General features: G+C 41.9%; 1 protein-coding gene across 1 annotated transcript; it reads left to right on the top strand.

The window, feature by feature from the left end:
- Nucleotides 1-280: 280 nt before the first annotated feature.
- On the top strand, nucleotides 281-27,698 carry LOC143039488 (GPN-loop GTPase 3). Its single transcript, XM_076209598.1, has 7 exons — nucleotides 281-431; nucleotides 9,355-9,459; nucleotides 13,391-13,568; nucleotides 17,089-17,177; nucleotides 17,378-17,510; nucleotides 18,560-18,693; nucleotides 27,353-27,698. The coding sequence occupies exons 2-7, from the start codon at nucleotides 9,359-9,361 to the stop codon at nucleotides 27,612-27,614; spliced, it is 897 nt and encodes a 298-aa protein (XP_076065713.1). The 5' UTR covers nucleotides 281-431; nucleotides 9,355-9,358; the 3' UTR covers nucleotides 27,615-27,698.

The raw sequence follows: 27,698 nt of genomic DNA, 5'->3' as shown, positions 1-27,698 counted from the left end.
CCTCCCATAGTTTTTTCAATGGAGCCTTTCACAAAACGCCACCGCGGTTGCTCAAGTCCGCTGCCGGCCTTGGCGGTGGCAGGCTCTTGCAACCAGTGGCCGACACTGAAAGTTGCGCCGCACAATGTTAGGTATCTTATTGAATACATATATGATTCTGAATTTCACCTTTTCCCCTCCATTTGAATAAAAAAATATTCAATCTATTGCATATTAAAATCCACAAGAGAAAATAAAATAAATGTTTATGTAGTGGTTAGTTTAAATGTTGTCATCACCAGATTACATGCTTGTTTTAGTAAACAATAACAATACAGCAACGTATTTTGTTTCGACAATGTTGACGCTGCACATATAACGTTCACGTTGGATACCACTTATTTACTTTTACTAAAGCTTCTTATACACCCCCACAAGTCAAGATAGTACAGGTAAGCATGGATTTATGTTCAGTTGCTAATCACATTTACTTTGAATGCGTTACTGAGATAGGTGAGATGTTAGCTGAGGACCACAATGGAAATAAGCGTTCATGCTTTTTGTTTTTGTGTTATCCTCGGCAATTTACATTTATTATTTCGAACTATATGTTCTTGTCATTATTTGCACTTCATGTACATTGGTTTATTGCCAAATAAAGTCTATCTATCTATCTATCTAGCTCACGCCAAGAGGTATTTGGTTTCATCCGTCTGAAGGAAGGCATTAGTCTAGACTTAGTATTACCTTTGGCTTTGCACCTTGTCCTGGGGTGTCAGGTAGAAATGGTAAGGGCCTAAGACTCGGCTGCGTTGTACAGACCGAATCCTTGGTAGTAATGTATTATCGTTAATGTTTTAGTGATTGTTTAATCAGGGGGTGCATAGCCTAATAAATAAGCCCTAGCCATAGAGGGTAGACAGCTGTGCCTGTTAACTTTTTTAGTTTTTACATGTTATAGTAATTAGTCAATTAGAGAGTAAAGTAGGACAATTATATCACTCAGTGTAAACAAAAGACCATGTTTAATTAATATCACCATCAGTTATTTTGTGGGACCTTATCGAAGTATTTAAGATAATACGAGGTTTTGAAGGTCTAAACTTTGTCTTTGAGTTCAGACAAGGACCCACTAGAGGACATGATTACAAAAATTTTAAGCACTGACCCTGACTTAACATAAGGAAATATTTATTCACACAAAGAAGAATGATAGAGGAGTGGAATAAACTATTTTTTTTTCTAGAAATGCACACCTATATTTAAATGGTATAGCATTAGTAAAATATTAATTTTGTAGGTAAAATTTTACTTTCGACCATTGTAGGAATATAGCCATACAAAATTAAATAGTAATTTTGTAAATTAAAATGTATGAACGTAATATGCAATTTTGTGTGCGGAAATGAAAATAAAAAAAGTTGCTAAAACAGATTTCTTAAGTAACGAAGTCGTGTACGACGAATGGTACGCCATGTTTGTTATGGTAGATGCCGACGTCGGAGAAATGAAAGGACGATAAATTTGTCTAAACTAAACTAACCTAACCTAACCTAACCTAACCTGTGTTTAATAAATCATTACCTGCAAATTAGATATCATCCGGCTGGTCCGCAAGCTGAGAGAGTGGTTGAAAAGCCCGCCAACGTCTCTCACGACGACGAGGACCAGCCGGATGATATCTAATTTGCAGGTAATGATTTATTAAACACAGGTTAGGTTAGTTTAGTTTAGACAAATTTATCGTCCTTTCATTTCTCCGACGTCGGCATCTACCATAACAAACATGGCGTACCATTTGTCGTACACGACTTCGTTACTGAAATCTGTTTTAGCAACTTTTTTTATTTTCATTTCCGCACACAAAATTGCATATTACGTTCATACATTTTAATTTACAAAATTACTATTTATTTTTGTATTGCTATATTCCTACAATGGTCAAAAGTAAAATTTTACCATTTTGTAAGTTATAATACATCAATGTAATATATATTTTTCTTGGTGGAAATAAATATCAGAAAACATGCTAAAAACTATGCAGAAACAAAGTTACATCAACTCCTTTAGTCTCTATCTTTGTTTTCATAGAGTCAGAGGTTGGAGATGACAACTGTGATGACCTGATGGCCTCTAGAATTACAAGTATTGCTTTACTAAATGCATGGTAGGTTAGGTTAGAATAGACAAATTGATCATACTTTAATTTCTTAAACCTCCACCTCTACCAAAACAGAGATATCATCTCAAGTAGTCAAAGTGGCCATGTTCGTTTTTTAATAGCTTTTAAGAACTTTTTCCATTATTGATTTCTGCCAAGAATAACATATATTACATTGATGTATTATAATTTACAAAATTATTATTTAATTTTCTATTGCCATATTGCATAGATGTGTATTTCTAAAAATTTACCGAATAAACTGCTGGCAGAGGTAGTTTGAGCTAAAACTGTAAATATGTTCAAGGCATAACTGGAACTACTACTGAAGCCATTAAGGGGGCGCTTAATGAGCTAAAGAAAGCTTCCTTCCCCAACACACCTTACTTTTGCTGCTTTATTAACCAATGGGGTGGCACTGGTAAGAATTTGATCAAAATCGGGTAAATTAAGATGAAAGTATTGACATCATTTGTAGTTTTCATATGACCTTTAATTGATGATTGCCATCATCAAGATTTTTTTTTATCAGCACATCATAATATGGTAAATTTTTAGAAGTTCACCCCTAAACAATATAGCAATAGAAAATTAAATATTGATTTTATAAATTATAATAAATCAATGTAGTATACATTTTTCTTGGCAAAAATTAATAACAGAAAAAGTTGCTAAAAGTGATACACTACCGAACGGAGCTGGGATGAGTGCTTGAGATACCATCTTTGTTTTGATAGATGTGGAAGTCAAAGAAATTAAAGTATGATAAATTGATCTAACCTAACATGACCTGCATTATTACTGTGGTACTGTACTTGTAATGGTAGAGGTCATCGGGGTTATTGTTATCAGGGATGTTGACAGCTGGTCTTATCATAAGATCAGACTGCAGAATATTGAGGAGTTTCATAGTTTCAAGAAAAGCATAAAGCTTAGCTCCATAGCACTGTTTAAAAATATGTAGTATGCAAGGTACTGGTAGAGGTACTGAGGGCATATTCCAGGGCTCAATACCCATTGCCATTGCCAGACTAACATATACGGGACTGAACAGACGCCAACATGGCATCTGAAACCTATCGTCACAACTCCATTGGGTATAACGGCATTCCCACATTTAGTGGCATATTAGGTGTGCTGAACTGTGAGTGCCTGGCAAAGGCGACCAAACCGAGCATGTGTTTACTGCTGACGCTGCATCATAACAGTGGCGCTATTTAGCGCAGTACTGCCAGATAGTTAGGGAAATTCTGACTTGCATAAGGAAATATAGTCAACTATTTTCAAGATTAACTAGGGAAATTTTCCCAGAATTAAAACTGTTAATAGTGTGCTATTTTCTAGAGTAGATAGGAGAATTCGGAGGCAAACAGGGAAATTTTGAGTGTGCAGCTAGGGAAATTTCATCAGGATAACCTGGCAGCACTGTGTTTACCAGATTTGAATTTTTCAAGGAGCGTCTCTCGTGGATACTGGTTTATTTTTACGTGATTTCTTCACATTATTAGCTGAAAATGTCTTCCAAGTGACCATTAGTGGGGGGTAAATGTGGTCAAGGTGCTAAGAAAAAGTGGATGTCCCTCACAATTGTTCAAAAAGTAGAGTTATTGAAGAAATTAGACAATAGTATGTTGGTCCAAAAGCTGTGTGATATGTATGGTGTTGGCTCATCTACTGTTTATGATTTGAAAAAACAGAAAGTGCAGCTATTGTTGTATTTTCCCAAAAGCGATAGTAAAACACAAAGGAGCATGCATAAACACATGAAGCTTGGGAAATATGAGGACTTAGAAAAATGTCTGATGGGTGTAATATTTTTTTTTTTTTTTTTTTTTTTTTTTTTTTTTAAGAAAGAAGAAATGAACATCAAAGGTGAATTTAATTTGTCAACAGGAAAACTTGATAGGTTTAAGAAGAGACATACCGTGGGATGGGGTAATCAGGCCATCACTGGGGTAAATGGGCCATATAAAAGTTATTTATGTATTGAAAATTATGTTACAACTGGTAAATAAAATTGTTTAAAATGGAGGTAGGTATTTGTTCAGGGTAAAAGTGAAATATTTTAAAACCAATTTCAATTAAAAAAGTGAATAACATTTATATGGCCCATTTACCCCCCAGTGATGGCCTGATTACCCCATCCTATGGTAGTATTTCAGAAGGTACAACGTGTGGCGAGTCTAAGTCGGCAGATCACGAAAATGCTGATGTAGATGACGATGCTCCTGTTGCCCACCAGTTTCTTTGATGGAAATAGTGAGAATGGTCATGACACCAGAGGTATTCCAGTGTGAGCAGTGTGAAGAGAGTGATGATGACAATAACGAGCAAAATGATGACCCCCTGACTTGACGAGACTATTGAGCTTACGGAACAATTAATCGATGCTCTGGAGCAGTGCTCATTCATCATGGAACAGCAAATAATGGAGGTGTATAACATACAGGCCTGTTTGATTAAGGAGAAGCCAAAATACTTGTAGCAAACGAAGATCCTGGACCTTTTTAAGAAAATGTGTGACAAGACTGCTTCAGATGTTCAGCCTTTATCAGGTCCTTCATCTGCTCCAGACATTGAGCCATTCCCTGGGAACATCTTCTGCTCCAGATAATGTGCCTGTCATGAGCAGTACTCCAGTCAGTTCCACCCCCACCAGAGATCCCATAGATCACCCTGCCAGACACCACTGAGCCTGCTGACGTCAGCCCTGAAGCCAGTCACGACATCAGCCTTGCAGCCCAGTCCTCCATGTAAATAATCATCTTGTACAGTATGAAGAATCCTCACTTTGGGAGTGGAAGAAGCCAGCTGAACAATGGAAATGCAATGAATTTTTTCCCTAAGCTTTTCCTACTTTTTATTTTTTATTTATTTATTTTTTATTATTATTATTACCTGTATTCCTGTACCGGTATTTGAAAATAATTAATGGGTTTAATGGCAAAATCTCTTTAATGGCATTCCCAAAACCCTAAGGCTGCCGTTAAATTGGGACAATCTGTATTCATGTATTCATCATATACCAAGGCTTTTTTCCCCCTTACCAGGGGGGTAGCCATAAAGGACAAGGCACAAAAACATTCCCACCCATTTCATCCCCGAAAACACTCCACACCCCTCCACCCTCCCTCCCATCTTAGCACCTCCTAGATGATGGGTCATCCCTGCACCCTGTCCACTGCCCTGGGTCAGAAGCAGTGTCGCAGGACACAGCACATCCACAGCAAGGCCGCTTCATTAAATCGGCGACCCCCCCCCCTCTCCGTCCCCCCATATAAAGGAGAGGACGGGGAGAAATCCCTTCAGGCTGCGTCAAAAAATTTTGCTCACACACACTACCTCACCCCCATTCCCCCGTCCAATCCACCTCATGCATCACAACATTTTCCATATACAACCATTCTCCATTCACCCCTGTCTTCTGTCCTCTCCCGTCCTTCCTCAACCGACATTCCCCTCTTCCCCAAAGCCCCCTTCACCCCATCCATCCATCTCATCCTAGGACGTCCCCTCATGTTCACTCCCTCCACATCTGCCTTCCATACCTCCTTTACTAGTCTTTCTTCACTCATTCTTTCCATGTGTCCAAACCATCCTAATACTCTTTCATCCACCCTATCTCCCAGCTCCCCCTTCACCCCTGTTCTCCTCCTCACTTCCTCATTTCTCACTCTATCCAGCCTAGTAACCCCCATCATACTTCTCAGACACTTCATCTCAAACACATTCAAGTTCCTTCTCTCTTCCTCTCTCATGTTCCATGTTTCTGCTCCATACAGTGTTGTTGGCACAATCACTCCTTCATACAGTCTCCTCTTAGCATCCATTCCCAGATTCCTATTCCTCATTACACTTTTTAAACCACCAAGGCATTTACTCGCTTCTCTCAATCTACATTCCACCTCCACCCCCACTCCACCCCTTCCTGGCACATTTGCACCCAAATTTCTAAAACTATCCACTTCCTCCAGTCGCTCTCCCTTAATGCTCACTTCCAGATTACTGCCACTTTCACCCCTTGTACATCTCATCACCTTACTTTTACCCACATTTATCCTCAGCTTTCTTCTATCACACACTCTCCCAAACTCTGTCACCAGCTTCCTCAATCCCTCCTCCGATCCTGCCACAAGCACAGTGTCGTCCGCAAACAACAGCTGGCTCACCTCCCACTTTTCTCCATTTTCCTTAACCATCTCCAATCCCTGACCCACTACCCTTGCATTCACCTCTCGCACCACCCCATCCATGTATAAGTTGAACAGCCAGGGTGACATAACGCATCCCTGACAAAGTCCCACCTTTACCTCAAACCACTCACTCTCTCCATTTCTAATCCTGACACAAGCTCTACTACTCTCATAAAAACTCTTGACAGCTCCCAGAAGCTTTCCTCCTATCCCGTATATCTGCATAACCTCCCACAGTGCCTTTCTGTCTACCCTGTCGTAAGCCTTTTCCAGATCCATAAAGGCCCAGAAAACATCCTTCCCCTTTCCTATAGCTTTCTCACATATCTGTCTTACCACAAAAATCTGATCTACACAACCTCTACCCGTCCTAAACCCACACTGTTCCTCACCAATTACTCCCTCTGTTCCTCTCCTAATCCTCTCAATCAAGATCCTCCCATAAGCCTTCCCAACTACACTTAACAAGCTAATCCCTCTGAAACTACTACATTCACACTTGTCCCCCTTTCCCTTGTAAAGTGGAACTATACACGCACTCCTCCAGTCCTCCGGCACTCTACCTTCTCTCCAGCAAACATTGAATAACCTCACCAACCAGTCCACCATCACTATACCTCCCTTTTTAAGACATTCTGCATGGCAATCATCCATCCAGACCAGGTGCCTTACCTGCTTTCATCATCTTAACTGCTGCCTTCACTTCATCCTTCCTTATTTCTCCTCTATTTTCCTCACTCATCATGGTCATTTTCTTAGCATTTCCCACTGCAACAATCTTTCCCTCCCTATCCTCCTTCACATTTAGCAACTCCCTAAAATATTCTGCCCATCTTCCCCTTACTGCCTTCTCCTCCATTATCATCTCTCCATCTGCACCTTTTACCTTTTCTTCCCCACTTGATTCACCTCCTCTTCCTCTCTTAATTTCTTTCCAAAACATCTTTTAATAACTTTCAAAATTTTCTGTCATACTCTTACCCCATTTTACATCTGCTCTCCTCTTTGCCTCCTTTACCTTTTTCTTTACTTCTCTTTTCTTTTCCCTGTACGTCTCATATGACTCCCTCGTCCTACTTTGTAACCAATCTGTGAAAGCTCGCTTCTTCTCTTCTACAACCTTCTTCATTTCCTCATCCCACCGTTCACTACCCTTCCTTCTATTTCCTCCTGTCCTTCTTGTTCCACACACCATCCTTGCACACTTTGTGACTCCCTCCTTGAACCATCCCCATTCCTCCTCCACACCTACCTCCACTCTATCCTTCACTCCCTCCCACTCCTCCTTCAGCTTCCTCTTGTACTCCTTCTCCTTTTCCTCTTCGTTTAGAGAGTTCACTCTAAGCACCTCCCTACCTTTTGTCCCTTTCCTCTTCCTCCATCTGTCCTCCACTCTCAACTTACCTTCCACCAGAAAATGATCTGATATTCCCCCACCCTCTCCCCTTAGCACATGTACATCTCTAACTCTTCCTATCATAATCCTATTTACCACTACATAGTCCATTAAAGCTCTATCTACCACCTTTCCTTCCACCACCCTCTCCCATGTGTACTTATGCTTGACTTTCTTCCGAAACACTGTATTTGCTATCATCAACTCTCTTTCTAGACACATTTCCACCATCAACTCTCCACTACGATTCTTTCCTGGAACTCCACATTTCCCAACCACTCCATCAATTGTCTCCTTTCCTACCCTAGCATTAAGGTCTCCCAGTACTATTACATTTACACTTCTCCCTAAACCCTCTATGCACTCATTTAAATCTATCCAAAAGGCCTCCCTTTCTTCTACATTCTTCTCACTGCCAGGCCCATATGCACTTACAAAAACCCACATCTCCTTTCCCAGTTTCACCTTCATCCACATTATCCTTGAGGAAACCTCCTTCCACTCCACTACACGTTTACCTATCTCTTCACTTACTAGTATAGCCACCCCATCCCTCCCTTGCCCTCTCTTCACTCCTGATAACCTCCCACTTACACTCCCAAACTTACAATCGCCCTTCCCTTTCAACTTAGTTTCACTCAAAGCCAACACATCCATCTTTCTTCTCACAAACATACTACCTATCTCTTCCCTTTTACTCTCATCTGTACCACATCCACGCACATTAAAAGACCCAAACCTTAGGGTGCCGGACCGAGGCCCTCCAGCCCCTCTTATGCCTCTGCCTTTTTTTTCTAGGAATGTGCCCTGTAGGGCTACAAGGAGAGGGATGCCTAGTCCCAATCCCCGTCCCTTTTTTTCTCGCCTCTTACGATCCAAGTGGGAATACTTGGTGGCAGTATTCTTTTCCCCCACCACAGGGAATTCCCCCACCATAGAAAAAGAAAATACTCAGAGAAATGGTACAGTATAGCAACAAGGGTTGGGGGACAGCATAATGGAGGGACAGTCGTAGTATAAAAGTGTCATCATTTTTCTATGAACAGAGTTTTCCTCTATCATAGACAAAATGATGTGTGGCTCTGGTCCGTAGGAGCGCCCCATATAGACCCTAAAGTATCGACTGCATGCTACTTTGCCACAGTAACAAGCAGCCAATACCCCAGATGGGTATATACATACATATATTTAGATATATGGATTTATGAATGTATTGTCTGCCATTATTTCTTATGCTGTGACTGTTGTATAGTCAGTAAAGGATGGAAATGTGGATTGTGATGCGAGAGTTGCTTTTGCATAAAAGGTGAAAATTTTTGTAAATTTGTTAAAATCTTGTTGGAATTTGTGTTATCTTGGTCTGTTTTAGACCAAGATTTTACAAATTCCAATGAGTGTTACATATTGTCTCTTAGTAAATATTATATTTGTACTTGCAGATCCTATATATTTTTTTCATGTATTTATTCAGTGCCAAGATAAGAGGTAGGATAGAGGGGAGTGGAGTATGTAGGGGATGGAATGGGTGGGAGTGGTTTCTATGCCTTTGTTTTTTTGGCTACCTCCTGTGTAAGGGGGAAATAGCCTTTGGTATATGTTTTTATTCATATATTTGTCCTTTGCAGAAAGATGAGATACGCACACCTCGTAATGGGCCCAGCAGGCTCGGGAAAATCCACATACTGTCATGCCATGCAGAGACATGGAGAGGCTGGTCAAAGGGTAATGAAGTAAGTTGTAAACATTATCTTGTTCTAGGGATATTTGTGTATATATGTGTATATATATATATATATATATATATATATATATATATATATATATATATATATATATATATATATATATATATGTGTGTGTATATACAGTAAGTCCTCGTTATACAGTACATATGCATTCCTGAAAACCTTACTGCAAATTGAATTTACTGTATACCAACGCGGGAAGAGACTGATTGTTGTGGTGGCCGCATGGGGTGGTGGCACTACGGTACAGTGTAAACAAAACACGAGCGGATACCGTATCGGTGAACTTTTCTTACTGTAAATAGAATCGAGGGTAGTAATGACCAAATACTGTAACTGTAAATGTACCGGATAAAGAATTACTGTATGAGGAGGACTCACTGTATATGTGTGTGTGTATATATATATATATATATATATATATATATATATATATATATATAATATATATCAAGTATTCAAGGTACTAAGACTGGGTGCCTGCATGAGGTGGCTGAACAGGATTATTATTATTATTATTATTTTTAGTAAAAGTTTACAGCCAATAACACTGGCCTGCGAAGTTTCAAAGGTAAAGCATCTGATAACTGATTCTAGGGTAATTTGCTATGCAGAATCTAAAAATCACACTCATTTTGTTCAATCAGGTCACGTTTTTGAGATACGAGGCGGTAAAAATAATTAAAAACGCCATTTAGTGCTATTTATTCCCTTTAATTTTGGAAAAAAATTCTTGACAAAAGAAATAATTTTTTCTTGCATAGTTCAGAAGATAAAGAGGATATATTACAGAAAATCTAATCATGGATGAAGGGCCTTTTCAGTGACTTTCTCCTGTGTTGGGCAGCCACCTTGTGTCGTTTGAAACACCAACAGTAATCCGCAAGAAAGTTCACATCCCACCGGCCTTGGTAGCATTCTTCCATCACACCTTCCTTGTGGAAACATTCTCCCTGTTCCTCACTGAAGTCACCACAGTTCTGAGGGAAATAGTCTAAGTGGGACCGTAGAAAGTGCATTTTGACTGACATGCGAGCCCCTAATTTTTGATAGCTGTTCAAGAGCTCATCGACTTCTTTCTCGTATTCTGCACTTCGGTTATTTCCTAGAAAGTTTCTTATCAGTGACTTAAGCGACCACCAAACGGATAGCTCAGCTGCATTCAGTGCATCGTCAAACATTGAGTCCTTCATAAGTTCCCTTATCTGAGGCCCATCAAAGATGCCAGCCTTAAGCTTTTCCAGACTGATCCGAGGAAACTTCTGCTGAAGAAAAGTAAATCCCATGCCGTCCTTGTCCATTGCCTTCACAAAGTTCTTCATCAGTCCCAGTTTGATATGTAAAGGTGGGAGTAAGACCTTGTTTGGTTCAACAAGAGAACGAGCCTGAACATTGTGTGAACCAGGTTCCAAACGTTGTCGTGGTGGCCATTCTTGTCTGACAAAATGTTGATCATCAGCCCGACTATCCCACAAACACAAAAAGCATGGATACTTTGTGTACCCACCCTGTAGTCCCAAAACCAATCCAACTACCTTAAGATTTCCACAGATCAACCAACCATGGTCATTGTAGTTCAGAGCAGACAGTAGCTGATCCATGTTGTCATGAGTTTCTTTCATTTGCACCGAATGACCGATTGGAATTGAAGAGTATTTATTTCCGTTGTGAAGGAGGACTGCCTTGAGACTTCTGCTGGAAGAGTCGATGAACAGTCTCCATTCAGTAGCAACATAGTCCAGCCCCATTGATTGAATCAAACCAGCAATGTTGTTGCAGTAAACTAATGACGAGTACTACTGGGTTGTGAAGAACTGTCTAAATTCTCTTTCACGCTCTCGGTACCAAAAGAATGTTGTCTCAGGTGCTAGCAAATTTTTCTCAAGAAGACGAGAACCCAGAAGCTGTGCTGATTCCTTTGATAGGTTTAGATCCCGTGTCAGGTCATTGAGATCTGCTTGTGTTAGAGGCACTGGCCGGTCATTCTCTTCTGGCATGTATTCTCCACCCTCTGCCCTGTCTAGTGCGTTATCAGATTCCGATTCAGAGCTAGATTCCATTGCAACATCTGGCTCGGGAACGGGCAGGCCTGGACCATGAAGGACTGGTCGTATGGGAGACGGAACATTAGGATACTGAATACAATGCTTGTTCTTGTGGTTGACTCCTTTAAGATTAGTCATGCAGAAATAGCAGTCTGACACATGATCTTTACCCTCTCTCCAAACCATTGGAACAGCGAATGGCATACTCTTCCTTTTTTTATTTCTCCAATCACGCAAGTTCTCGACACATGTTTTGCAGCTAACATGGGGTGCAAATGGCTTGTCCTGGTCCCCAAGCTTAACTCCAAAGTAAGCATGATATGCCTTCTTCACAAAATCAGTTATATTTGCTAGTTGACGAGGAAGAATCACATTACCACATATGTAGCAGAACCTATCAGGATGATTTGTGCATTTGCGTTCCATTTTCTGTCAATCTAAGATACGTGTCCAAAATAGAAACACAAGAAGCACAGGTTCTTGTAAAAAGCACAGATTCTTATAAAATCAGTCACATTGATTGGAGATCACACTTTTCTAAACCATTTTCAGTTTCAGTGTTGTCAATGCAGTTTGTCAATGTAGTCAATGCAGTTTCAGTTTCAGTTTCGGTTTCAGTTTCCTGAAAGTAAACAAAAACATCATTATGTTTCAGTATCAGTTTCGGGGTGCTACAGTATAATTTTTATGCAAAAAAAAATAAGAATAGGCTATACCTGCAGCCTCGTTTTCCTTATACTTAGTACTATACAAGGCCCAAAAGTCGCACTTCTCATATCTCAAAAACTAGACCTGATCCAAGGAAACGGATGGCATTTTTGGATTCAGCGCACCAAAAAACCTATAAATCACTTGAAAAACCTTCGACCTTTGAAAAAAAAAATTTAAACGCAGGCCAGTGTAATTGTTCCACTCTGACTAGCATCATCATACCTTGTTGCACCAGAACTGTGTCTATATAAGAGCAGTCTCATTTGCTTCCTTAAGATCTTGGAGCAATGGGGACCCAGTGGACATTCCTGGAGGATGTGGACCATTGTCTGTACTTAGCTACAGGGACATTCAGGGCTGTTGGTGTATTCCCACTTGTGTTGATTTTCTCTTGTGTTGGCCACCTTTGCCTTCTTTCCTCTGTTTAGGTTCCAGTGGTTCTTAACCTTTTTCCTTGATCACACCCCCTTCAAATCACAAACAGGTTCTTGCATCACCTTCTAGAATTTATATAAAAAGCAGTATTGAGGTTATGTGTACTTAACAAAAATTATGTGTTTTTATTCCTTTTTCACATAACTGACAACAAAATAATTCCTTACAAAAACCCAGATTAGTTTAGTAATATAGAAATGATGACAGTTTATGAAATTAAGAAATGTATGCTGCTTTTTCTGGCTATAGCATCTTCGCACCCCCTGGGAACTGTCCTTGCACCCATAGTTAAGAACCACTGGTTTATGGTAACCCAGTCCTTGGCTAGGCTTGCTCCTGGTGGTAAGTGCCGCCCCGGGGTGAGTCTAATAATCATCATTCAACTCGAGTTTCACAAAGAAAAATTATGTTAATATCAATATTCAGTCATATTCAAAGTTGAGCCAAGGGCATGGTTCATTAAATTCCATGCTACAAAGTCCTCTGTAAGGGGTACCATTCTAGCCTCCTGATAGGGGGGGAATATGTGACATTAAACCATATCATCGTCATTAATATTCGGTCAAATTCAGCTCTAATGATTTGTATTATAAACAAGATTTTTCACACTGAATCTATAGAAATTTGTCCATTTCTGTGTGGTCATACCTTCATTGTGGTTGTTTCTGATAACAAACCAAGTCTTAAGTATGTATGAAGAAAATACAGTATAATTTTTATTTCAGTATTGTTAATCTGGATCCAGCTGCTGAATGTTTTGCCTATGAACCCATGGCTGATGTCAAGGACCTTATTCAAGTGAGTGATGTGATGGAGGCAGAGGATCTTCTGTATGGCCCCAATGGGGGTCTAGTCTTCTGTATGGAGTACCTGATGGGGCCAGATGGCTTTGATTGGCTTAAGGTGAGATCCCCGAAATTAAAAAGAGGGTTGCTGGGCATTACTTCACAAAGAGTTTCAATTACGTTAAGGGTGGGTATGTACGGGCAGAGCAACGTGTTTAGAATGGAGGTCAGTTGTTCTACTCTCTTGTAACTGAAATATGTGTGATATTTTTGAGAAGGGTGCTGATGGAGTGGCTTCCATTGAAACCATGTTGGTTTGGAAAGGTGGGGAGATTTGCCATTTCTTACTGTAATTAGTTTTTCCATCAGCTTGAATATGGTGGATAATAGTGAGATATGTTAGGATACTTATTTTTGTCGTTGGTTTGTTTGGTTGCAGTGTAGGTATTATATGAGCTGTTTTCCAGATTTATAGGAGTTTGTTGTACAGCCAGGAGCAGTTGAAAATATCATTGAAGGCCTTTTTGTATTTGGCTCAAGGTCTTTTAGGTGCTGTGTCTTGCGACACTGCTTCTGACCCAGGGCGGTGGGCAGGGTGCAGGGATGACCCGTCATCCAGGAGGTGCTCAGATGAGAGGAAGGGTGGGAGGGGTGTGGAGTGTATTTAGGGATGAAATGGGTGGGAGTGTTTTTATGCCTTCCCCTTTTTGGCTACCTCCCTTGGAAGGGGGAAAAAGCCTTGGTATATGTATGTATGTACTTGAGATCTTATGTGGACCTTCTGCATGGGAGCTTTTAATTTTTTTTATTGCTTCTCTCATAACTTTGTTGAAGAAGTTGGGGGTGGCTTATGTGGCTGGTTGTATTTTCTCAATCTTTAGTTATTTTCATATCTTTTTGGGAGGTGGGAGGGGTGTGGAGTGTATTTAGGGATGAAATGGGGAAAAAGGGGAAAAAGCCTTGGTATATGTATGTATGCTTGTTAATGATTTTACATTTTTGTTTTTCCCCCTTGTAAGGGGTAAAAATCCCTTGGTGTATGTATGTATGTTTTGGTGAAAATAATTTTCCTTTATTTTGTTCCAACTGTTACATGGGTAAAGGGTAGGTTTATTTTTCAATTTTTTAATGGTTGTTTATAGTTTATAGAGGTGTCAAGATAAGAGGGAGGGAAGGGGGTGGATAGGAGTGGAGTATGTTGGGGATAGAATGGGTGGGAGTGGTTTTTATGCCTTTTTTTTTTTTTTTTTTTTTTTTTTTTGCTGCCTCCCCTGTAAGGGGGAAAAAAGCCTTTGGTATATGTACGTATGATTATAGTTCTCCACATTTGCTTGTTATTTGTTTTCCTATTGATTGTATATTTATTTTCTTCATTTTTAAGTAGTTTAATGGCTCTTTTTCTTGTTCTGTGAGTTTGTTTACTTTTAGTTTCTCTTTTAATGAAGGTCCTCATCTCCAGTGTCGTTGGGGTCGTGTTTTGTGAGCAGTGTGCTGGTGCGATTTCTTTGAAGACATGTTGACTTGGTTAGGAATGTTTATGGCTTGATTCTTTCTTAAATAAAAATTTCCATTAAGACTGACATGGTAGAGAGGAGAGAGATAGGTTTGTAAGAAGCTGGAATTTCTGGTGGGTTACTTGGTCCATGGTAGGGCCCTGTAGTCCGGCTACTCGGAGGCTTGAGCCCATGAACGGCTTGAGGCGGGGATCATTGCTGCGGGACTCCCCATGTGGACTGGGCGTCCGCACTAAGTTGGGCATCAATATAGTCGCCCTGGGGGACCCCGGGGCGTCCAGGTTGCTTAAGGAGGTGTGCAATGGGCCAGGGGGGGAAACTTGGGGACTGTATGTGTTCTTTTCCAGCTTGTTGGTATGTTATTATGTAACATAAGATCTTGTATCACTGGAGGATCTCATGGTAATGATGATGACATTCCCTAGACTGTCTGGTAGAGGGATTTCTCCCCGTCTTCTCTTTTTACGTATAAGGGGACGGAGAGGGGGTCACCGATTTAATGAAGTGGCCTTGCTGTGGATATGCTGTGTCTTGCGACACTGCTTCCGACCCAGGGTAGTGGGCTTGATGCATGGGTGACCTGTCATCCAGGAGGTGCCAAGATAAGAGGATGGAGGGGAGTGGAATATGTTAGGGATGGAATGGGTGGGAGTGGTTCTTATCTCTTTGTTTTTTGGCTACCTTCCTAATAAGGAGGAAAAAGCCTTTGGTACATGTATGTATGTCTGAGCAGTCCCATTTCCCTGAGGAATGCCATAGTTGGAATGGGTTTTCTCATAAATATCTTATAGATTGTATATTGTGTTGATGGAGTGTGTAATTGTGTACGATACAGTCTTCCATAATGTATGGGGTGAAGTGTTACATCCTGGAGAGATATCTGTGATGTGTTCATCCATCTGCCTCTGGTAATTTAGAATGGCTGGATGTATGGGGTGGCTAATGAAACCAAACCAACAATGCAAAATACTGTATTAATCACAATGTGATAAAGCACTACAAAAAACAAACAAGCGGTCGCTTTGTAAGCAGAACCAAGACCAACTCTGATGCCAAACCACACCACCAAGCTCAGACTTGGCAGGAAAAACATACACGCTTAACACGAACACTTGGTTCTCACAATAATACATAAAATATACAATAATAAATGAAACAATATTAAAAATATGTATGTACAACACACAAGGGATATTATGTGTCACCATTACATGGATGATGGTGGCACCGCAGCCTGGTCAGGTAGACTCTATCCTGTCAAGAGAGAGAGGATTCAGAGGGATGGATATCAAGGGGTCTGGCATGCAGTAGTGTGTTCTCTTTCATTCTGTTGATGGAGCATTGGGTGATATGATTATGGATATGCTTCTGAAGGCAGGTATCTGGTGGTTTTGGAGGAAGAGAAGAGAGTATATGTGTATATAGGTATTTGGGTGTTGTTTTAATGTTTCTTGGCATGTGTGGGTGTTTTGCCGTATAGTGTAGTCTGTGGGCTGTTTGTGGAGGCTGTGGTAGGTGTTTGTGTGCCTCTTATGACAAAGTGATCCTTGACTTTGAGGACATTTGTGTGTAAATGGTCTGTAGGTTTTTTTATTTGTTAAGATGAGAGGGAAGAAAGGGTGGTGGATGGGAGTGGAATTGGTGGGAGTTGGTATTTGCCTTTTTGACTTGGTTATTTGGCTCGAGGATGTCTGTTGAGGAAGGAAGGGAGAAGGCTGAAGATAGTTTCTATCTCTATACTAAAGGCTTCTTTGCTCCCATAGGGGAGGTAGCCAGCCAAGGCTGGGAACAGTCTTTGGACTCTCCCAAAGATCTCTCTGGGAATATGTTTTGGAATGGTGTCTGTGTTGTTATTGGTGTTGGAGTGTTTCAGTGTCATCAGCTCATAGTTGTAGGAGAAGGGGAGCAGTGTATGGGTGTCAGCTTTCCATGTGTGAAAAGGTGGAGGAAATAAATGAAATAGAGAGAAATATTGGGCTGAGCCCAAAGATATTATCTCATTTGATATGAAAATATTAATAGTTTTGATGTTATCAGTTCTCTTTCACAGAATGAAATTGCCTGGTTACATGTAATAAAATGGAGTAAACTTATATTTTTATTTTTATTTATTTTTCCAAACAGGAGAAGCTTGGGGATGTAGATGAAGATTACATATTATTTGACTGCCCTGGTCAAATAGAACTGTATACCCACATGGACATCATGAAAAAGTAAGTTGCAAGAGACTATGTGGTTTACAATTGTAATTATTTTTTGTAACAAGTGAAGTTGAAGTTCCTAATATATCACATCTTTGCACCCTTTCTTTTTCTTCATCTTTTGACAAAATGAAGGAGGAAAACATGCATTCATGTTTCAGATTTTTCAGGAAAAAAATACAAAGTGATTTTTTTTTTTTTTTTCTATTCAGGTTTGTCAGACAGCTTGAGATGTGGGATTTCAGAGTATGCGCAGTGTTCATTCTGGATTCCCATTACATGGTTGACGGTTCCAAGTTCCTTTCTGGCTCCCTCACAGCTCTAGCTACCATGGTGCAGATGGAGGTAAAGAGAAATCGGCTGAAACACAAAGGCAGAAGCCGACAAGACTGTGAGAATCAACACCGTGCGAGATCGAAACCTTTATTGGTACGACGTTTTGCTTGTTACAACTTTTCCAAGTACTTGAAAAAGCTGTAACAAGCGAAACGTCGTACCAATAAAGGTTTCGATCTCACATGGTGTTGGTTCTCACAGAGATCAGCTGCATTTATACATGATGTATAGTGTTTGAATGAAGAGGGGAAAGGAAGGAAGAGGAGGGGAAGGGAAGGGAGGAGATGGGGAGGGAGTGTCTCAGCCCTCTTACTTCCCTTTCCCCTCCCCTTTCCCTCTCCCCTTCCCTAGCTTGGAGGGGAAAGGAAAGGTAAACAGAGGGAGGATACTATTCCTCTCTCCCTTTCTTTTCCCTTCCCCCATTTCCGGCTCAGGGAGGGGGAGGGGAGGGAAGGGAGGATACTAGTCCTCCTTCCCTTCCCCTCCTTTCCCCGTTCCCTTCCGCTCCCCTGTCCCCTTCCCCAGCCCAGGGAAGGGAAGCAAGATTACCAGCCCTCCTTCCATTCCCCTTCTTTAAAGGGGAGGGAGGGTACTAAACCACCCACTCTTCCCTTCCTCAGCTCAGGGAAGGGACCTTTATCTTTTCCCCTTCCACTCTCCTTTCCTTCTCCACCTTCCTAGCCCAGGCAGGGGAAGGGGACGGGAAGGAAGGTTAGGGAAGGGAAGGTTGGGTACTAGCCCTCTTGCCCTTCTTTTCTCTTACCTTCCTTTCTATTCTCCCTTCCTTCCCCTTCCCTTCCCTTCCTCAGCCCAAGGAAGGGAGGGTCCCTGCTTGCCCTTCCTTTCACCTCTTTCTCTTCCTTTCCTTATTCCTCTCTTCCTGTCACTTCCTCAGCCCTCCCTTCCTTCCACTTCTCCCCTCCCAAGGAGAAGGGAATTAAGGTAGGGCCTCGTCCCCTCTTCCCCCTAACTAAGATTAGGGAGGGAGGGGATAGAAGTACTAGTAAACCACTGACCATAGCATTATCTCACATGTAACATGTTTCAAAACATTTCAGATCCCCCATGTGAATATCGTTTCAAAAATGGACTTATTGAGTCGACAAGCAAGAAAACAGCTGGACATGTTTTTAGAACCAGAAGTACACGAGCTTCTTGCTACGGATCATTCCGTCTCCAAATTTAATAAAAAGTAAGTCCCATTTTTTATTATAATTGTTCCCTTGGTTTTTGCATGCTGGAAGTCTGCAGTCCACTTGCAACAGTCATTGGGCCTTCCCACAGGGTCTAGGAAGAAACTTTGGACTGTCTGTATTGCATCGCATCCGTGTGGCATTGTTTCTAAATTACCAACAAAAAGTATTAGGAGGGTAAGTTGCTTGTTTTGAGCTGTCCTTGTGTGAAAAGGTCAAGGGAATACTGTTAAGAGACCTTGGGACAGGTCTGGAGACTGATTGGTAGCCACTCGGGGCTGCATTTCCATATAGAGATGATGGGGGTATTGGCTGCTTGTTATTGTGGCAAAGTAGCATGCAGTTGATACTTTAGGGTCTATATGGGGCGCCCCTACGGACCAGAGCCACACATAATTTTGTCTATGATAGAGGAAAACTCTTCATAGAGAAATGATGACACTTTTATACTATGACTGTCCCTCCGTTATGCTGTCCCCCAACCCCTTGCTGCTGTCCTGTACCATTTCTCTGAGTATTCATTTTCTGCTGTGGGGGAATTCCCTGTGGTGGGGGAAAAAAATACTGCCACCAAGTATTTCCACTTGGATCGTAAGAGGTGAGAAGAAAGGGATGGGGAGTGGGACTAGGCATCCTTCTTCTCCTTATAGCCCCACAGGGGACATTCCTAAACGAAAAAGTAAAGGCATAAGAGGGTCTGGGAGTTTTCAGAAGAGCAACCTTAGGTTTGGGTCTTTTAATGTGTGTGGATGTGGTACAGATGAGAGTAAAAGGGAAGAGATAGGTAGTATGTTTGTGAGAAGAAAGATGGATGTGTTGGCTTTGAGTGAAACAAAGTTGAAAGGGAAGGGTGAGTGTAAGTTATGGAGTGTAAGTGGGAGGTTATCAGGAGTGAAGAGAGGGTGAGGGAGGGAAGGGGTGGCTATTCTAGTAAGTGAAGAGATAGGTAAACGTGTAGTGGAGTGGAAGGAGGTTTCCTCAAGGATAATGTGGATGAAGGTGAAACTGGGAAAGGAGATGTGGGTCTTTGTAAGTGCATATGGGCCTGGCAGTGAGAAGAGTGTAGAAGAAAGGGAGGCCTTTTGGATAGATTTAAATGAGTGCATAGAGGATTTAGGGAGAAATGTCAACGTAATAGTACTGGGAGACCTTAATGCTAGGGTAGGAAATGGTCCAATTGATGGAGTGGTTGGGAAATGTGGAGTTCCAGGAAAGAATCGTAGTGGAGAGTTGATGGTGGAAATGTGTCTAGAGAGTTGATGATAGCAAATACAGTGTTTCGGAAGAAAGTCAAGCATAAGTACACATGGGAGAGGGTGGTGGATGGAAGGGTGGTAGATAAAGCGTTGATGGATTATGTAGTGGTAAATAGGACTATGATAGGAAGAGTTAAGGATGTACATGTGCTAAGGGGAGAGGGTGGGGGAATATCAGATCATTTTTTGGTGGAAGGTAAGTTGAGAGTGGAGGATAGATGGAGAAAGAGGAAAGGGACAAAAGGTAGGGTGCTTAGAGTGAACTCTTTAAATGAAAAGGAAAAGGAGAAGGAGTACAAGAAGAAGCTGAAAGAGGAGTGGGAAGGAGTGAAGGATAGAGTAGAGCTAGGTGTGGAGGAGGAATGGGGATGGTTCAAAGAGGGAGTCACAAAGTGTGCAAGGATGGTGTGTGGAACAAGAAGGACAGGAGGAAATAGAAGGAAGGGTAGTGAATGGTGGGATGAGGAAACAAAGAAGGTTGTAGAAGAGATGAAGCAAGCTTTCACAGATTGGTTACAAAATAGGACGAGGGAGTCATATGAGAGGTACAAAGAAAAGAAAAGAGAAGTAAAGCAAAAGGTAAAGGAGGCAAAGAGGAGAGCAGATGTGAAGTGGGGTAAGAGTATGACAGAAAATTTTGAAAGTAATAAAAAGATGTTTTGGAAAGAAATTAAGAGAGGAAAAGGAGGCGAATCAAGTAGAGAAGAAAAGGTAAAAGGTGCAGATGGAGAGATGATGATGGAAGAGAAGGCAGTAAGGGGAAGATGGGCAGAATATTTTAGGGAGTTGTAAATGTGAAGGAGGATAGGGAGGGAAAGATAGTTGCAGTGGGAAATGCTAAGAAAATGACCGTGATGAGTGAGGAAAATGGAGGAGAAATAAGGAAGGATGAAGTGAAGGCAGTTGTTAAGATGATGAAAGCAGGTAAGGCACCTGGTCTGGATGGATGCCATGCAGAATGTTTAAAGAAAGGAGGTACAGTGATGGTGGACTGGCTGGTGAGGTTATTTAATGTTTGCTGGAGAGAGGGTAGAGTGCCGGAGGACTAGAGGAGTGCCTGTATAGTTCCACTTTACAAGGGAAAAGGGGACAAGTGTGAATGTAGTAGTTTCAGAGGGATTAGCTTGTTAAGTGTAGTTGGGAAGGCTTATGGGAGGATCTTGATTGAGAGGATTAGGAGAGGAACAGAGGGAGTAATTGGTGAGGAACAGTGTGGATTTAGAACGGGTAGAGGTTGTGTAGATCAGATCTTTGTGGAAAGACAAATATGTGAGAAAGCTATAGGAAAGGGGTTGGATGTTTTTTTGGCTTTTATGGATCTGGAAAAGGCTTACGACAGGGTAGACAGAACTGCACTGTGGGAGGTTATGCAGATATATGGGATAGGAGGAAAGCTTCTAGGAGCTGTCAAGAGTTTTTATGAGAATAGTAGAGCTTGTGTCAGGATTAGAAATGGAGAGAGTGAGTGGTTCGAGGTAAAGGTGGGACTTTGTCAAGGATGCGTTATGTCGCCCTGGCTGTTCAACTTATATTTGGATGGGGTAGTGCGAGAGGTAAATGCAAGGGTAGTGGGTCAGGGATTGGAGATGGTTAAAGAAAATGGAGAAAAGTGGGAGGTGAGCCAGCTGTTGTTTGCTGACGACACTGCACTTGTGGCAGGATCGGAGGAGGGACTGAGGAAGTTGGTGACAGAGTTTGGGAGAGTATGTGATAGAAGAAAGCTAAAGATAAATGTGGGTAAAAGTAAGGTGATGAGATGTACAAGGGGTGAAAGTGGCAGTAGACTGGAAGTGAGCATTAAGGGGGAGCGACTGGAGGAAGTGGTTAGTTGTAGATACTTGTGTGCAAATGTGGCAGGAAAAGGTGGAGTGAAGGTGGAGGTAGAATGTAGATTGAGAGAAGCGAGTAAATGCCTTGGTGGATTGAAGAGTCTAATGAGGAATAGACATTTGGGAATGGATGCTAAGAGGAGACTGTATGAAGGAGTGATTGTGCCAACAGCACTATATGGGGCAGAAACATGGAACATAAGAGAGGAAGAGAGAAGGAGTTTGAATGTGTTTGAGATGAGGTGTCTGAGAAGTATGATGGGGGTTACTAGGCTAGATAGAGTGAGAAATGAGGAGGTGAGGAGAAGAACGGAGGTGGAAAGGGAGTTGGGAGATAGGGTTGATGAAAGAGTATTAGGATGGTTTGGACACATGGAAAGAATGAGTGAAGAAAGACTAGTAAAAGAGGTATGGAAGGCAGATGTGGAGGGAGTGAACATGAGGGGACGTCCTTGGATGGGGTGAAGGGGGCTTTGGGGAAGAGGGGAATGTCTGTTGAGGAAGGATGGGAGAGGACAGAAGACAGGTGAATGGAGAATGGTTGTATATGGATGATGTGATGCATGAGATGGAATGGGCGGGGGGATGGGGGGTGAGGTAGTATGTGTGAGCAAAATTTGACGCAGCCCGAAGGGATTTCTCCCCGTCTTCTCCTTTTATGCATGGGGGGACCGAGAGGTGGGGTCGTCGATTTAATGAAGTGGCCTTGCTGTGTCTTGCAACACTGCTTCTGACCCAGGGCAGTGGACAAGGTGCAGGGATGATCCGTCATCCAGGAGGTGCTAAGATAAGAGGGAGGGTGGAGGGGTGTGGAATGTTTTCAGCAATGGAATGGGTGGGAATGATTTTATGCCTTTTTCTTTTTGGCTACCTCCCTTGTAAGGGAAGTAGAGACAGTTCTCTTTGTTATCCATCTTACAGGTATACCATGTCATTGGTTCTGGGTCCATGATTATATGTCAACATCTTATTTGAACATACTGCAAGTACATATGAATGTACATACATATACCAAGACTTTTTCCCCCTTACAAGGGAGGTAGCCAAAATGGAAAAGACATAAAATCATTCCCACCCATTCCATCCCTGAATACACTCCACACCCCTCCACCCTCCCTCTTATCTTAGCACCTTCTGGATGACGGGTCATCCCTGCACCTTGTCCACTGCCCTGGGTCAGAAGCAGTGTCGCAAGACACAGCAAGGCCGCTTCATTAAAGAGGCGACCCCCCCTCCGACCCCCCAATGCATAAAAGGAGAAGACGGGGAGAAATCCCTTTGGGCTGCGTCAAATTTTGCTCACACATACTACCTCATCCCCCATCCCCCCGCCCATTCCATCTCATGCATCATATCATCCATATACAACCATTCTCCATTCACCCCTGTCTTCTGTCCTCTCCCATCCTTCCTCAACAGACATTCCCCTCTTCCCCAAAGCCCCCTTCACCCCATCCATCCACCCCATCCATCCACCTCATCCTAGGACGTCCCCTCATGTTCACTCCCCCCACATCTGCCTTCCATACCTCTTTTACTAGTCTTTCTTCATTCATTCTTTCCATGTGTCCAAACCATCCTAATACTCTTTCATCAACCCTATCTCCCAACTCCCTTTCCACCCCTGTTCTTCTCCTCACCTCCTCATTTCTCACTCTATCTAGCCTAGCAACCCCCATCATACTTCTCAGACACCTCATCTGAAACACATTTAAATTCCTTCTCTCTTCCTCTCTTATGTTCCATGTTTCTGCCCCATACAGTGCTGATGGCACAATCACTCCTTCATACAGTCTCCTCTTAGCATCCATTCCCAAATGTCTATTCCTCATTACACTCTTCAATCCACCAAGGCATTTACTCGCTTCTCTCAATCTACATTCTACCTCCACCTTCACTCCACCTTTTCCTGCCACATTTGCACCCAAGTATCTAAAACTATCCACTTCCTCCAGTCGCTCCCCCTTAATGCTCACTTCCAGTCTACTGCCACTTTCACCCCTTGTACATCTCATCACCTTACTTTTACCCACATTTATCTTTAGCTTTCTTCTATCACATACTCTCCCAAACTCTGTCACCAACTTCCTCAATCCCTCCTCCGATCCTGCCACAAGTGCAGTGTCATCAGCAAACAACAGCTGGCTCACCTCCCACTTTCCTCCATTTTAACCATCTCCAATCCCTTACCCACTACCCTTGCATTTACCTCTCGCACTACCCCATCCATGTATAAGTTGAACAGCCAGGGCGACATAATGCATCCTTGACGAAGTCCCACCTTTACCTCGAACCACTCACTCTCTCCATTTCTAATCCTGACACAAGCTCTACTACTCTCATAAAAACTCTTGAAAGCTCCTAGAAGCTTTCCTCCTATCCCATATATCTGCATAACCTCCCTCAGTGCTGTTCTGTCTACACTATCGTAAGCCTTTTCCAGATCCATAAAAGCCCAAAAAACATCCTTCCCCTTTCCTATAGCTTTCTCACATATTTATCTTACCACAAAGATCTGAACTACACAACCTCTACCCATCCTAAATCCACACTGTTCCTCACCAATTTCTCCCTCTGTTCCTCTCCTAATCCTCTCAATCAAGATCCTCCCATAAGCCTTCCCAACTACACTTAACAAGCTAATCCCTCTGAAACTACTACATTCACACTTGTCCCCTTTTCCCTTGTAAAGTGGAACTATACAGGCACTCCTCCAGTCCTCCGGCACTCTACCCTCTCTCCAGCAAACATTAAATAATCTCACCAGCCAGTCCACCATCACTGTACCTCCTTTTTTTAGACATTCTACATGGCATCCATCCAGACCAGGTGCCCTACCTGCTTTCATTATCTTAACAACTGCCTTCACTTCATCCTTCCTTATTTCTCCTCCATTTTCCTCACTCATCACGGTCATTTTCTTAGCATTTCCCACTGCAACTATCTTTCCCTCCCTATCCTCCTTCACATTTAGCAACTCCCTAAAATATTCTGCCCATCTTCCCCTTACTGCCTTCTCTTCCATTATCATCTCTCCATCTGCACCTTTTACCTTTTCTTCTCTACTTGATTTGCCTCCTTTTCCTCGCTTAATTTCTTTCCAAAACATCTTATTACTTTCAAAATTTTCTGTCATACTCTTACCCCACTTCACATCTGCTCTCTTCTTTGCCTCCTTTACCTTTTGCTTTACTTCTCTTTTCTTTTGTTTGTACCTCTCATATGACTCCCTCATCCTATTTTGTAACCAATCTGTGAAAGCTTGCTTCATCTCTTCTACAACCTTCTTTGTTTCCTCATCCCACCATTCACTACCCTTCCTTCTATTTCCTCCTGTCCTTCTTGTTCCACACACCATCCTTGCACACTTTGTGACTTCCTCTTTGAACCATCCCCATTCCTCCTCCACACCTAGCTCTACTCTATCCTTCACTCCCTCCCACTCCTCCTTCAGCTTCTTGTACTCCTTCTTCTTTTCCTTTTCATTTAAAGAGTTCAATCTAAGCACCTCCCTACCTTTTGTCCCTTTCCTCTTTCTCCATCTATCCTCCACTCTCAACTTAGCTTCCACCAAAAAATGATCTGATATTCCCCCACCCTCTCCCCTTAGCACATGTACATCCTTAACTCTTCCTATCATAGTCCTATTTACCACTACATAATCCATCAACACTCTATCTACCACCCTTCCATCCACCACCCTCTCCCATGTGTACTTATGCTTGACTTTCTTCCGAAACACTGTATTTGCTATCATCAACTCTCTAGACACATTTCCACCATTAACTCTCCACTACGATTCTTTCCTGGAACTCCACATTTCCCAACCACTCCATCAATTGGACCATTTCCTACCCTAGCATTAAGGTCTCCCAGTACTATTACATTGACATTTCTCCCTAAATCCTCTATGCACTCATTTAAATCTATCCAAAAGGCCTCCCTTTCTTCTACACTCTTCTCACTGCCAGGCCCATATGCACTTACAAAGACCCACATCTCCTTTCCCAGTTTCACCTTCATCCACATTATCCTTGAGGAAACCTCCTTCCAATCCACTACATGTTTACCTATCTCTTCACTTACTAAAATAGCCACCCCTTCCCTCCCTCTCCCTCTCTTCACTCCTGATAACCTCCACTTACACTCCCAAACTTACACTCGCCCTTCCCTTTCAACTTAGTTTCACTGAAAGCCAACACATCCAACTTTCTTCTCACAAACATACTACCTATCTCTTCCCTTTTACTCTCATCTGTACCACACCCACGCACATTAAAAGACCCAAACCTTAGGGTGCTGTTCTGAAAACTCCCAGACCCTCTTATGCCTTTACTTTTTTGTTTAGAAATGTCCCCTGTGGGGCTACAAGGAGAAGGATGCCTAGTCCTACTCTCCATCCCTTTCTTCTTGCCTCTTAGGATCCAAGTGGAAATACTTGGTGGCAGAAAATGAATACTCAGAGAAATGGTACCGGACAACAGCAAGGGGTTGGGGGACAGCATAACAGAGGGACAGTCGTAGTATAAAAGTGTCATAATTTCTCTATGAAGAGTTTTCCTCTATCATAGACAAAATGATGTGTGGCTGTGGTCTGTAGGGGCACCCCATATAGACCCTAAAGTATCAACTGCATGCTACTTTGCCACAATAACAAGCAAATACTGGTGGAGCAAATACTGGAACTTTTCTAACTTCTATGACCAAGAGTTGCACAATATTCTTAAATGATTGGAGATTACAGTTGACCCATGATTTTCTGGATGTGGATTAGAAATCATATGTGGTGGCCAGGCAGACTTGGGTTCTGCTGTCTGAAGTCGAGATGTTTGGTGGTTCAAGTTCCACAAGAGTCAGCGACTAGGCACCTTGCAGAGTGGGGTGGCTGAAAAAAGAAAATATGATATACTAGAAAATCCTAAATAGATGTAAATGGGGAGAAAAAAATATGTATATATATATATAAAAATCCCCGTCCCTTTCTTCTCGCCTCTTACGATCCAAGTGGGAATACTTGGTGGCAGTATTCTTTTCCCCCACCACAGGGAATTCCCCTACCACAGAAAAAGAATACTGAGAGAAATGGTACAGGACAGCATAACGGAGGGACAGTCGTAGTATAAAGGTGTCATGATTTCCCTATGAACAGAGTTTTCCTCTATCATAGACAAAATGATGTGTGGCTCTGGTCCGTAGGGGCGCCCTATATAGACTCTAAAGTATCAACTGCATGCTACTTTGCCACAGTAACAAGCAGCCAATACCCCAGACGGTATTGGCTGCTTAAATAGATAAAAGTAATAAGGTAGAAAGAAAATGCAGGAATGGTAACACCATGTTGCCTGTCACTAGAAGAGTTTGGGGCGATAAGTTTCATTTGATTTACAAGTCATGTTCTGGGACCAAAACAAATGCCCATCCTTTATCTACCCTGCTTCACCCGTTTTTCCTACAGTTCATGTACATCTCCAGAAGACCCACAGCATTTAGGTAATTTGCATGGTATTCACCCTATGTACAATTACTCTTTTCTTGATATTTTGTTTTACTTTGATATTTTTCTTATTTTCCAGGTTTCACAAATTAACAGCAGCCCTTGGTCAAGTCCTGGATGACTTCTCTTTAGTGCGCTATATTCCTCTTAATATCAACAGTGAAGAGGCACTGGCCAATGCTCTCCTACAGATTGACTTTGCCCTCCAGTACGGGGAAGATTTGGATGTTAAGACCCGAGACTACGACTATGCCGATAACGATGAAGACGACGATGATGAAGAAGAATTTGACAGTGAATTTATTAATAATTTGCACAATCTTCAAATGAATGAAAGCTAAATATATTTGTTACAACTGACCTCCATTTACTTTTTTCATTTGCGTTATCTCGTTTATGTTATCGTAAAACTAAGAATAAAATAA

The sequence above is a fragment of the Oratosquilla oratoria genome, chromosome 26 (genome assembly GCF_046742065.1).
Source record: "Oratosquilla oratoria isolate Oo_2021 chromosome 26, ASM4674206v1, whole genome shotgun sequence".
Lineage (NCBI taxonomy): Eukaryota > Metazoa > Arthropoda > Malacostraca > Stomatopoda > Squillidae > Oratosquilla > Oratosquilla oratoria.
This window is presented reverse-complemented; position numbering and strand designations above follow the sequence as displayed.

Bases quoted from the DNA above. Each gene is read 5' to 3' on its own strand.
- LOC143039488 (XM_076209598.1), top strand. From the start codon at position 9,359: ATGAGATACGCACACCTCGTAATGGGCCCAGCAGGCTCGGGAAAATCC. The intron at 9,460-13,390 runs GTAAGTTGTAAA...TTTTTATTTCAG, and splicing joins GCTGGTCAAAGGGTAATGAA to TATTGTTAATCTGGATCCAG. The intron at 17,511-18,559 runs GTAAAGAGAAAT...AAAACATTTCAG, and splicing joins CTACCATGGTGCAGATGGAG to ATCCCCCATGTGAATATCGT.